This window comes from Myodes glareolus, chromosome 14, assembly GCF_982192425.1.
Source record: "Myodes glareolus chromosome 14, mMyoGla1.1, whole genome shotgun sequence".
NCBI lineage: Eukaryota > Metazoa > Chordata > Mammalia > Rodentia > Cricetidae > Myodes > Myodes glareolus.
Window position 1 is genome coordinate 58,165,976 of NC_142039.1, and position 13,101 is coordinate 58,179,076.

At 44.8% G+C, this 13,101-nt stretch overlaps 1 protein-coding gene across 3 annotated transcripts in view; it reads right to left on the reverse strand.

Moving 5' to 3' along the window:
• The window catches only part of Adtrp (androgen dependent TFPI regulating protein), an 86,172-nt gene that overhangs the window by 4,980 nt on the left and 68,091 nt on the right, over positions 1 to 13,101 (reverse strand). For all 3 annotated transcript variants that reach the window (XM_085699419.2, XM_085699420.2, XM_048419729.3), the window contains exons 5-6: positions 12,918 to 13,033; positions 2,861 to 3,012 (exon numbers count right to left, since the gene is read on the reverse strand). In XM_085699419.2, the coding sequence (XP_085555545.1) occupies positions 2,861 to 3,012; positions 12,918 to 13,033 (268 nt within the window). The remainder of the gene's footprint in view (positions 1 to 2,860; positions 3,013 to 12,917; positions 13,034 to 13,101) is intronic.

Here is a 13,101-nt window from a genome sequence, read left to right on the forward strand (position 1 = left end):
TAATGCTAAAACATAGGGTCTGGCCTTTAAAAGAGAGAGGAAGAGCCAAGAAACAATTGGGAAGGACACTGATCAGGGCAGCCATCTTAGAGATAAAGTGAAATGAATGAGTAAACACGAGCCAGACAACGGCTGGGGATGGGGAAAGGGGCTTAGACCCATGAGGGCCAGAGCAATACCCGTGTGGAGGGAGGGAAAGGAAGGAGACTTGGAAGAGTATGAGAAACACTAAGACAGGACCCAACTCATAGAGAACCTGTATTCTGAGGGCTGCGCTTTCTTCTGTAAGCCAGGAGAGGACTGAAATATTGTTAGTAGAGAAGAAGGGTGTAGGTTCGCATGGACCATCGGTCCTGTTGTGTTTTAGTTATTTAAAAACATTAACTGCCAATGAAATTTCGAGGGCTCCAGTTTCTTTTCTAATGCTTTCACCCACTTTCATGAAGTAGCTGGGACTGGCCCCTGAGCTTGTGATTGATCTTCCTGCCTCAGTGTCTCAGCTCTCTAAAGCAAAAGTATTTTGGGCGTGTGTCAACCACAGCCGCCCTCGCTGCATTTTCTCCCTCATCACTTGGCTCTTTGCAGTGAATGATAAAAAAGATGTAATTCTGATTCTGGTCTGATGCAGTGTAAGGCTTTTCACCTATTTGTTTTTCTCAGAAGTGCCAAGCTAGAGGAGAGGCAATCACTGTCCATACTAATCTGCATCTTGTACGTCACATGCAGGTTCTTGGTTAGTGGGAGCCTGTGCGCTGATGCTTGTTGTGAGCAAAATTGGACACACTGCTCAGCAGTGGTGCCTATTAGGAGCTTGCTGCTTTGGGGATTTGAAGGATAATAAACACAGTGAGATTTTATTTTATTAAAAAATGTATTTGTTATTCCAGCATTTGGGAGGCAGAGGCAGGTGGATTTCTGTGGGTTTAAGGCCAGTCTGGTCTACACAGTTAGTTCCAGAACAGCCAAGGCTATACCTAAACAAACCTGTCTCTAAAAATAAAAAAAAAGCAACAGCAAAAAAATGTATTTATTGTTTTTATGTATGTGCATGTGTGTATGTCTGTGTGACTTTCTGTATGCCATGCGTGTGTAAGTGCTCTCAGAAGTCAGAGGGTGTGGGGATCCCTAGAACTCAGGAGGGATGGTTTATATTTTGATTGAAGATGTTTAACATTCACTATTGCAAAGAAACGACTTAAAACATCAATCATCTACAAACTCAGTACAACTGATTTAAAGACTCACAGTTCTTGATGATCTCTAAGTAACCGAGTTTTGTTTATCTGCGTTTCCAACTATCGGATTCCAAATGAGTTTGTCCTTTCCTGCACATTCCTCCCTTCCTCCCTCCTATTTCCTTTCTCAGAATTGTAGATCTTTGAGAGTCATCAGAAATCTTCACCCATAACTTCAAGTACCCCCGAATTGTTAGAATTAGACGCCAGTACGTTTGCAATCCCAATCTCCACCCCCAGTGAGTTCCCTGGGAACTGGAATTCTGGGTTTGAAATGCTGTTTTTAGCAGCTTGTTTTTGCAATTTGAGTTAGTTTGGTTTGCTTGCTTGTAGCATCTCATTTTAAATGTTTCATAGAAAACACTCCCTTTATGTCTCTTTTTCAACAGAAATGGATGGGGTGGAGGCAAGAGGGAGGTGGGGGAAAGAATAGGAAGAGAGGAGGGGGAGGAAACTGCAATTGTGATGTAAAATAAATAAATTAATTTAAAAACATAAACTAAATCTTCCAAGAGAGGTAAATGCCAAGCTGACCGGTTCTTTCTCCGTGGTCTCAGCCTCCTTTCAGTTGTAGCTCATTCTAGGCCCTTGGATACCACCTGCCCTTTGCACCCACAAGCTTATACTTCCCGTGAACTCAGAGAATGGTGGGAGATGCCATTTCTGTTTTATGGACCAGAACTGCTGGTAGCTGTTGTTGGGGGTGGTGACTACAGGTTTTTTTTTTTCTTATTTGTTATATACAAAACTAAGGTGAATTTCTGTGTGTCTCCTTGAAGAATTAAAACATAAAATATCACCCCTAAATTCCAGGAATGATGCACCAAAATTATCCTGAGATATCCTTACTCCCCTTGATAGTTATTTGTTGCCTACCTCTGCATCTTCTGACTGTCACATAAAACCTTTAGAATGGATAACTTGACAGACTGCTGACTCCCACTAGCCCCTAAACTAACAGTCATCAGGTAATATCTGAAACCTATAGCAGAGTTTCCCTGTTTTGTCATAGCCCATGGGCCCACCTACCTGCTGTCCCCATCAACGCGTCAATGTTTGGTTTAATGTGTTGATTTGTGATTGTCCTTTGTCTGTGACTGTGCAAGTTCTTCAGTCAAGAAGGAGTACATCATTTAGAGCAACCTGAATCCAAGTCTCCTGGGCCATGCTTACTCACATTTGGCTCAGAATAAACTATCTCTTACAGTTTAGAATGAGAGTCACATTTTTCTAGAACAAAAGGAACTCACACTTTAAAAGTTCCTGTCCCCCAAGCCCTCTCTGCAGTGAGCGAAAACCCTTCTAGAATTTCCCTCCTTTATGTTTGGGGTGGTAACACCTTGTTCTTTGGTTCCTAAAGTTTTGAAAGAAGATTCGGTCTTTGAGTTAAATGAGATATTATTTGGCAGAAGAGAGGAGACACTTGGAGTTCTCCAGGGGAATGCCATCGTGCGCCAGGCTTTTCTTCTTCTACTTTCCATAGACCCCACCTGAGCTCTATAACAAAGGCACCTGGTAGTGCCGTCTGGCTTGGACTAAGCTTTCCTTTGGTTTGGGTGGAGAGCGGAGAATGGGTGAGAGAGAGACGTATCTCTGTGGACTGTGGGCGAGAGGGAAGCACTGACCCCATTTCCAGTGATTGATCTTCTCTCCAAGCAAGTAGATGCCGGCACTCAGGATGTAACTGGCCGAGAAGAAGATGATAATACCCAGTGTGTTGAGGGAGGCAAACACAGGGTACACCCAGCTTCCGGTCTGAGAGTAGCGCCACAGGATACTGCATGAACAAGAAGTCAAAATGATCAGGACCACAGATGCCAGTAAGCTATTTTTCACCTCAGGTTCAGTGGGACACTGGGAGACAGCAGGTGAAAACCAGCCCTGGGAAACGTTTGTCAACACGTGAAGTGTCCCCCCAGATCTACAGAAGAGAATCTATCATCTCCTAGGGCTGTTACTTGTTTTAATAAAACATCGTTTTTCATGGAATGAGTCGGCCTTTTCCTTATCTAATACTTTGTGATTCATCTTAGTGAAAGAATAGAAGCACATCACACATTATCAGCGAAGGAGGTAATGTGAGCCCATGACTTCATTATTGCTTTCTCTGAGATGGACAGCTGCCCGAGACACTGGACCTGTGAAGATGGTGTCAGTTCTGTTGCCTGCAGCTGAAGGAATGATGTGTGCTACCCTGGGTGTTGGTGCCTAAGAGGACAATGCAGCTTCTCTTAGCTCTCCAAGTCTTGTCGACCCAGGTCGGGCAGAGATGGTTCGTCATTGCTCTAAAGCAGGATGCCTGGAGGTTGTGTGTTACCCCTAACTTTAGCTCACAGAAACTCTTAGGGAGCCAGCACTGGGTAGGAATGGATGAGTTGGTAGGGAAACTCAGAACTTACTCATGTGAGGATAGATTATAAGTTGTTCCTGTGAGCCAAGGGACAGAAAAGAAACGCTGGGAGAGAAGCCATGATGTCTAAGTGGAAACTAAAAATGTGGTACACTGGAAGCCAAACGCACCGAAGATGCCAAAGTCTGAAATAACTTAAAACACAGAATATGTGTTAAGGAATGATGTCGCCTCTGCTGTGGCTTACAATTGTTAAGTGTAGAGGATCTGGACGCGGACTCTGTGACTTAAATGTTCAGTCTGCCACCTACCAGCTCCATCACCTCCATCATTTATTAACTGCTGGGGTAGACTGGGGGTTCAAATAGCATAGGCCTCATCAGGATGCTGCAAGAATGACTGCAATGAACCAGGTGTTTGCAACCCATGTATTTATTTCATGCGCAAGAGACATAAGATAGTGCCTGGCATGTGGGAGTCTGACAAGAGTGCCTATGCAGCCATGGGCAACCCAGCACGGCTCTCTTGTAAAAGGGAAGATAGCCCAGGCCTGAGAAACAGAATTAAAAGATGGCTGTCTGTCAGAGAGTGATGTGGGAAGTCCTTCTATATATGTGTTGCTTTTATTAGTTAATAGACAGAGCTGCTTTTGGCCAATGGTTTAACAGAGTAAAGTCAGGCAGGAAATCCAGAGATGTAGAGAGAAAGTAGGTGGAGTCAGGAAGAAGCCATGTAGCTGCTAGAGGAGATGTTGGAACCTTGCCGGTAGGCCACGACCTTGTGATGATGCACAGATCAATAGAAATGGGTTAATTTAGGATATAAGAGCTAGCTAGAAATATGCATAAGCTATTGGCCAAGCAATGTTTTAAATAATATAGTTTCTGTGTGGTTATTTCAAATCTGGGAAGCCAGGAACAAATGAACAGCTTTTGCCAACAAGAGGAGGGCAGAAATATGAAGCTTTGTGCTTAATTAAGCTTTCAGAAACCTGAATGTAATCTCTGCCATTTCTATTGCATTCAGTTTGGTAAGTGTTTTGTGGACAAAGGCTAATAGTTGGGCCCAGAACTAGGGTGGGGCAAAAGGGATCGAGAGTGGGGAATTTAGAGGCTCATCTCTATGGATCAAAGGATACTGTCAACTGTTGCAGGATATTTGATCCCACTGAGATTGCGTTATTTACTGGAAAAACCTGTTTCTAGTTGTGGTGTGGCTGAGCCCTAGCATTCACCTTTAATCCAAGGGCTTTCTGTTTGGATATTGTAAATAGGATTAAATAAAGTCAACCATAGGTCAAGAGGTGGAGCAAGCGCAAAGAGTAAGAGGGACTCAGGAGGATGGACAGAGAGACACACAGGAAGCAGAAGGGAGGAACATTTAGTTTGAGAAGTTTTGTTTGAGCTAGTGTAGGAGAAAACTCTTTTTTGGGACATTAGTGGAGGAAGAAGGTCAGATGGGTGCATTCTCTGCCTCTCTGAGCTTGCAGGTTTTCATGCCAACATCTGGCTCCCAAGTCTTTGCTGATAAAATCGAATGATTAAGATTTAGTCAAAAAGAACAGTCAACAGTGTTGAAGGGCTATCTACAGGATGGAGAAAAATATATGCAAATAATATATATATATACATATATATTAATAGGCTAACATGTAGACTATATAAATAATTTGCCTAATTAAAAAACACTCCCAAACAATTCAATTAGAAACAGACAGGTGACTTGGATAGACAACCCACACAGAACATAAACAAGGACGATGTCAGGTGTCACTAGCTTCTGGAGAATGCAGATCAAAGTCATGAGCCCTCGCATCATCACAGAGAATGGCTTCTATCAAAACTAAACCCAAAACAAATCAAACCACAGGACGTACGTGTTTAGGAGGATAAGGAGAAATTGAATCCCTTATTTGCCACTGGCTAGGAAAACTGTAAGGAGGTCCTTCAGAGTGTTAGGACAGGTTATCATCGGCCGTGTACCCTCATTACCAGTGGGTAACACGCTCTGTGACTTGACATGGGAGACCCAAAGATAACTGTGCATTAGAGTTTATAACCCAAAGGTGGAAACAGCTTAAGAGGCCACTGATGGGTGAATGGTGGAGTAAAACATGACGTTAAAAAGAAAAAGAACGAAGATTGCAACATAGGTGTGAACCCTGAAGGCACTATGGTGAGAAAAGGACACATGGATTCCATTTAGAGGAGGAGGCATCAGATTCCTAGAGACAGAAAGGTTGGCGGTAAGTGTGCGTGGAGGGCAGAGAAGGGATGGGGAGGTATTTAGTGGGTTCAGAGTTCTGGGTGGGGCATGCGGGTATAGCTAAATAATGTGAATGTACTTGACGCCACTTCAAACGGGTAAAATGGTTGACTATATGCTATGTTTACTTTGTCACAGTTAAAATAAATTTAGGGCAGTACGCTTACTAGTTTTATTTAAACTTGACACAAGCTAGAGTCATTGTGAAGCCAGAACTTCAATAGAGACAATTCTCCACGAAACTGACCTTGTAGGCAAACCTGTGGTACATTTTCTGAATTGATGATTGATGTGGTCAAGCCTATCTCATTGTGAGTGATGCAGGTGGTCCTGGGTTCTACAAGAAGCAGGCTGAGAAAACCGTGGTGAGCCATTCAGTAACACTCCTCCATGGCGTCTGCTTCATGGCTCACCTTCAGGCTCCTGCCATGATGTCCCTCAGGGACAGAGTGTGACTTGGAAGTTATAAACTGAAACAAAGCCTTTCCCCACCCTCACTTTGGCCATGGTGTTTTATTAAAGCAACAGAAATCTTAACTAAGAAAGATAGCATGAGTCTTGGGGTCATGCAAGTATATGACCAAGTTCAATGCTTGGTCCCTAGTCCTGCCGTACTGGGGACCTTTATTCTCCCAAACCATGAAGCTGCTCCCTGCTACATGGATGATGTGATAGCCATAAGAAACTGATATCATTCATTATAATAAATACTAGGATGAAGATGTGCATGGAAGAGATGCACTGCCAAAGACTTTTCTTGGTGTTTCTTGCCCGCATGGTTGTAGGAACAAAGGGCAGAAAGCAAACGTCCCCAAGCAGATAAGAATGATCCCTGAGCACACTCCCAGATTCTATTAATTAGTTCACATGGTTTACTTTAGATACATGAAATTAGGGCTTCCTAACTCCCATGTCCTTTCGTGTAAGGTAGTCTACAAACAAGGACATCCCCCTAGAGGAAGGAGACGTTTCTGCTAACTTCTCTTGTAAGGCTTAGGAAGGAAAGATCCTGAGGTTAGAGACCCAATTGCACGTCTTCACAGAGAACATGCCAGAGAAGTGATAGCTGTTGGGTGGCAGGAGGAAAAGTGGAAGAAAGCCCAGTGGATTCCGAGGTAAGCTTGCAGGAGTTGTTAAAGGGCATTCGGCAGGGGTGAGTAAGGAGAGTCTCTGTGGCAGCTGGAATCATTTCTCCATAGTTTGCTTGAATATAGCGAGAAAAGAAGGGAGTACGGAGGGGAGGGGAGGAGGAGGAGGGATGATGGTACCCTCTGCTTGCACCTCACATCTGTCTCCTGCATGGACTGAATTTGAAATTCGTCCATATCATCCTGGTCCACCTTCCTTAGGTGTGAGGCTTCCTCCTTGTTCAAGACCATAGGGGTTCTTGTCTGTCCTGCACCATCTCATCACCAAGACAAGAGCATCACCCCAGCATTTGCTTCCTGATTCTTTTCCTTATCTTTCCGCGTGACTCCAGAAATCACATCCCACCTGAGGGGTCAGCTACTGGCAATGCCTTGGCACCCTTCAAAAAGGATGTGGTGAGTCTCCTCTTGGGGGATAGGTCTCAGTCTTTGTTGTGGAGAGAAATGCTGTGTAGGGTGTGTGGGGTGTGTGGAGTGTGGATTACTTTCCTAATACCCTGTATGTACCCTAAACAAATTGAACCAGTGTTATTTGTTAGGGTTTTTTTGTTTTTGTTTTTTTGGGGTTTTTTTTGTTTGTTTGTTTGTTTTGGCAGGGAAACGTTTCGAGATACGGTTTCTCTGCATAGACTTGGCTGTCCTAGAACTCCTTCTGTAGACTAGGCTAGTTTCGAACTCAGAGATCTACCTGCCTCTGCCTCCTAAGGGTTGGGGGTTAAAGGCACGCACCACCACCAACTGGCTCAGCATTAGATTTTAATAGAATCTGAATATGGGATTTTAAACTGGCCATTTAGAAAACTATTCCTAACTATTTCGTTCACAATTCATCTTCATCTCTATGAGTGAAGCCATGGTCTTTCCTGGCCACTATCTGAAAATTCTTAAAAGTCTCCTTAATGTGTCTTTTACATTTACCCGGTCCAGGCCAAACAATCCATAAACCTATTCACTCCTTTAACAATATAGTTCTGGTAGATTCTTCATTTCCAAAGAATCAGCCGCCTGCTTTATGCTGCTATTATTTCTAGTTTCTGTTACAAACATAGTAATTACTTTTTATTTTGTTCCCCAGAGGCTCAGCCCTAAATGCTGAGAATAGAGGGGCATGGGGTGACATCCTGATGGTTGTTTTCATACATCAGCATGACGACTGCTAAGTATCACTGTGGAAAATGGGGCTGCGATTCTAACCCTTGCTAAGATTTGAGCTTCAAAACGGTGCTGTGGGAGAATTGTTCACACTGTCACTCCATGGTGCCCATAAAGCCACCTTGAATCAAGGATGGTCAGCGATTGCCTGACCTGGATTAGCCATAGAGATGTTGGAAGACTGAGGAAGTTGGAGAAAAGTGGGACAGGAAGGAGAGGGAGGGGTTGAGGGGATGTCTGGGGCTTTTCAGATGCAGGAGAGAGTAGAGAGTAGGGTCAGCTGATGGTCCTCCTGCTATTTCTTGGCTGTATCAGGTTTTCAACCTCAATTTCTCACTCCTGTGTTTTAATTAATGCTAGAACAATTTAGGTAAACGCTATGAAACCACGTTTGACTGTGAGGGTTCTAGATGAAGGCTGCATTTCAGAAACAGCAAACAGCGTCTCTTGGAAAGATTTCGCCATGATGTAATAATTGGAAAAGGAGAGAAGGGTGGGTATGGCCAGCTTATCTGAACTCAGCTTGGCTCAGCTCTTAGTTGCCTGTAATATATTCAGTATAAACATATACAATTTATCGTTGTGTGTGTAAGTGAGGGATGGGCTCAAAGATTATTATTCTTGAGGCGTGTGGTAGTTAATGTTCACTGCTACCCTTATAGGCATTCCTATAACTGGACTCATCCAGAAGGCAAGGTGCTGAACACACCCGGGGTGGATTATTCTCATTCCATTAGCCTCTTGGGCGTGGCTATGCGGGATTGTCTTGATTAGGCTTACTGAGGGGAGGAGACTGGCCATAAAAGTGAGTGAAAAGGAGAGGGTTGGCTGATTCACAGGCATTTATCATTCTCTTCTTGCTGACTGTGGATGTTGTGTGAACAGCTTGTGGTGGTGCTAACCCTGTGTGGTCTCTGGGGTCTCAGCCCCTACGCCTGCCACTCAGGATGCTGATGCCATTCCACGCCCTTCCTTCCTTCTCTGTGTGCCTGCAGCTCCTTGTGCGTTTATTCCATTTTATCACTTTCCAGTCCGGGCTCCTGCAGTTTGGATGCCGGGCTCATTTCCACTTCTTAAGTATCAGTCCCCTGCAGGCTGGAGCCTGGCCTTATATGACCTCGCTTTTCCTAACAGGACCAGCTCGCTATTAGGGGAAATACTTGTTCAAACCCCCTTTTTAAAGAGGAATAGGGCCTGCGGCAGGAACATTCCTTTCTCCACCCATCACCACTGCCACAGACAGAGCGAGGCAGGGTGTTTTGAGGGTGAGAAAGCAGGGAGGCAGAAGCAAGACAACAAATTTATTGGTGGCTGAAGCGATCCAAAGGAAATGAAGCAATTTTTGTTGTTACTCCTTTGCAGGGCTTTGTTTTTCCTCTGCAGGGCCAAACCTCTAATTTTGCAACCTGAAAAACGTAACAGAAAGAGAACAGCACAGGGGAGGCAGTCCCCAGGGGTCTACGTGGCTAATTTTAGGTCATTGTACTGTGGCTTTATCAGAATGATGTCTCTGGTGCAGCCGGCAGCTCCTTGCAGATTCTAGTTTGTTTTTCATGCTCTCTGTGGTTCAGCTCCTGTTCAGGACCTCGTTCTTGCTATGCTATCACCCCATTTGACCATCTCCACCAGCGCACCCTAAGAACTGTGCCAACACGTCTCCATGGGTGTCTACTGCTAGGGGTTTTACTATAGCCCTGTGTGCTCATGGAGGCCTGAAGGTGCATTTTGTTCGACAAGGCAGAGCTAGCGGGCAGCAGAGAGTCTCATGCCCTCTTCCTGGGACAATAGCAAAATGCCCTCTGGTATAGTTGTATTCCATTTATTCTGGGACAAAGTTGGGTGTAAAGCCACCTTAAACTGGGGTCTCTTGCTTCCAAACCTAGTTCTTTCTCCACAGTGTACACAGGGCCAAGAGCCTGCTCAGCTCCCAGTGTGTACAAAACCACCGTACTGGAGGCCGGGGGAATAGGTGAGCACACAGCTCGCCTTAGTCTCAGTACTTTCAAACCTTTCTTAAGGTTTTGTGCTTGTACTCCCTCTGCCTTATGACCTCATGACCTTAAACATGCCATCTAAGCCTTTGGAACCCTGGTGTTCAGAGGCCGCTGACCTCTAAGCTACCAACCTCCATTCATGTTCTGAGATAATATCGTAGTTATTGAGCACCTGACTAACACTGACACTTCTGAGTCAGTGACTACCTCTCTTCTTCCCTTGTCTCCTTTCCCCACCTCAGCCACGGTCCCTTACCTACTGTTGTACTTACCTCACAGTACATTCTGACTCTGTGAACCTACTTAAATCTTTTTTTAAACCAGGAGAATGCTCCGTGTGTAAATGCAAGGTCACTGAGATATATTCATCACCTAACTTTTCTCTGTCCTCCCATTCAGCTCTGTGCTCGCCTCCTTTGGTGCTTCAGGGTGGTCATTCCCTGAGCTGACTAATCTTTGCTCACGTCTTCTCTGAGTTCTTACTCACTCTCTGGATCTCAGCCGAAAGGATTCGTCCCTTTAGAAGCCAGCACTGACCATCAGCCGCAGCTCCTGGCCTCCCCGCCACCAGTTTTATTACTGTGTCTTCCTTGTCCTGTGTCCCATCTCATTCTCAGACAGTCACTAGGAGCCACAGGCTTCTTGTTCCACCCTGTGTACTCAGTATCTAAATCGTACAATATAGCCTCAATCTGTGATCCTGGTGTCGACTCCAAGTGGTCGCCAGCTAGAGCTCTGTTTTCTTAAAGTGTCCCTTTGTGAAACTTTAAAAATCCCAGAGTGTGGAGAACAGGACAGAACACGATTCTCAGAGAAATTATTTTATGCAAGAACTTCCTTCAAGAGAAAGCAAGAAAGATCTTGGGGCTCGAGGGTGGGGGAGGATGAGGAAGGATGGGGAGAAGAAAAGAAGATTACGGGATGGAAAGAGAGGTCATGAAGTTCTGGGTACCAAGCTGGTAACTTCCATGAAAAATGTGCTGCTCAAGGGCCTGGGATGCCCTCTCCCGTCTTAGTTAGGGTTTCTAGTGCCACGAAGAGACACTATGACCACAGCAGCTTTTTCAAAGGGAAGCATCTAATTGGGTGGCTTACAGTTTCCGAGATTTGCTTCATTGTCATCACTGCAGGATATGACAGTGTGCAGGCAGATATGGGGCTGGAGAAGGAGCTGAGAAATCTACATCTCGCAGGCAGCAGGAAGTGAACGGAGACACTTGGCGTGGCTTGAGCACATCACCTCCATAATGACACACTTCCTCTAACAAAGCCACATCCCCCAGTAGAGCCATTCCCTGAGATTATGGGGGCCAATTACATTCAAATTACCATGACTTCCCATGTCGTTTGAAATGGCATCCTTTACTTTGCTCTCATTATCAACAGAGCACTGCACTAAATGGCTTCCTGTATAGAGACTGGGGGATGATCCAGACTGCCATGGGTTCAGTATTCAGGTTCTGCGCATGGACGGCATGGCCCTTTCAGACATGAAATAATGTCATATGAAAGGCTGTGGAAAGTAGGACTGGGTCCACAAACCATTAGTAGAATGCGTTCCCACTATGTATGAGGCCCTCAGTTCAACATGAGTATCATGAAACTGGGCAAGGTAGTTGTGGTTCTTTGAATGAAAATGGCTGCCACGGACTCCTAGAGAGTACACTGTTAGAAGATGTGGCCTTGTTGGAGAAGGTATGGCCTGGTTAGAGGAACTTTGTCACTAGGGGTAAGCTTTGAGGTTTCCGATGCTCAAGCTAGTCCCAGTGTCATTCTGTTCCTGCTGCCCGACAATCCAGATGTAGAACTCTCAGCTCCTTCTTTAGCACCATGTCTGCCTCTTCCTGCCATGATAATGGGTTAAACCTCTGGACCTGTAAGCCAGTCCCAATTAAATGTTTCCCTTATAGGAGCTGTCATGGTCACAGTGTCTCTTCACAGCAATAGCTAACTAAAGCAGCAATATAGTCCTGTAATTTCATCACTTGGGAAGTAGAGACAGGAAGATTCAAAATGAAGACCATTGGGTTATTCTCGGTCATTCTAAGGCCACCATGAGCCATGTAAGACCTTGTCTCAGAATAAACAAACAAGCAGAGAAAGAAAAGAAAGGAGCTGTGGACGGGAACTGGGCTTCCTCAAGTACCAGACAGAAGATCACGGGCATGCCCTTGATTGTAGACCACCGGGCAGCATTACAAAGAGTGAGGGTCACCGGGTGATAGAGTGATCAAATTAAGGCCAGTTACCTGATTCACTTCCCATGTTCTTCAGATCTCTGGCAACTGCCCTCTAGGTCTGAGGCTTAAGATGATGCAGGACACTAGCATCTGGCTTCCCCCACCAAATGCCCCTTTTTAGATGCCGTAAATATAGATGCTTTAGAGAATTCGTTCATTCTCTCAAACATTCTAATTGCAAATGAAACTGAAATCAATATATTTTTGGAAACAGAAGCATGTGTGCCACTTGGCAATAATTACTTTTCATGAGGGGAGAATGTGGAAGTTGTGGCTTGCCGTGTGTGTGTGTGTGTGTGTGTGTGTGTGTATGTGTGTGTGTGTGTGTGTGTGTGTGCGTCCTCTGAATATGAGTTCTCCATGAGTATTAAAATCAAACAATAAGAACCCTTTCCCTCTAGAAATTTAAAGATTGGTTATATCACCGACTTAACCAACCAAAGTACTGATGTAATGATATGCTCTTATGGAATGTTCATTTGGGTCACCAATGGCACCAAAGTCTCCGGGGTCCCTTTCTGTGAAATTCTTACCTGACAATGTAGACAAGGTTACAAGCACCCAACAAGGAGAGACCTAGCTTCTTCGGTGGGTAGTGGTGTGGACGGAGAATGGCTTCCATCAGTGAAAAGGGGAATATGGAGGTATGCTGGAGAAGAGAAGAAGACAAACTATGAGGCAGGGCTCCCCAGCCTTTCACAGTGCACGTAAGCCCCT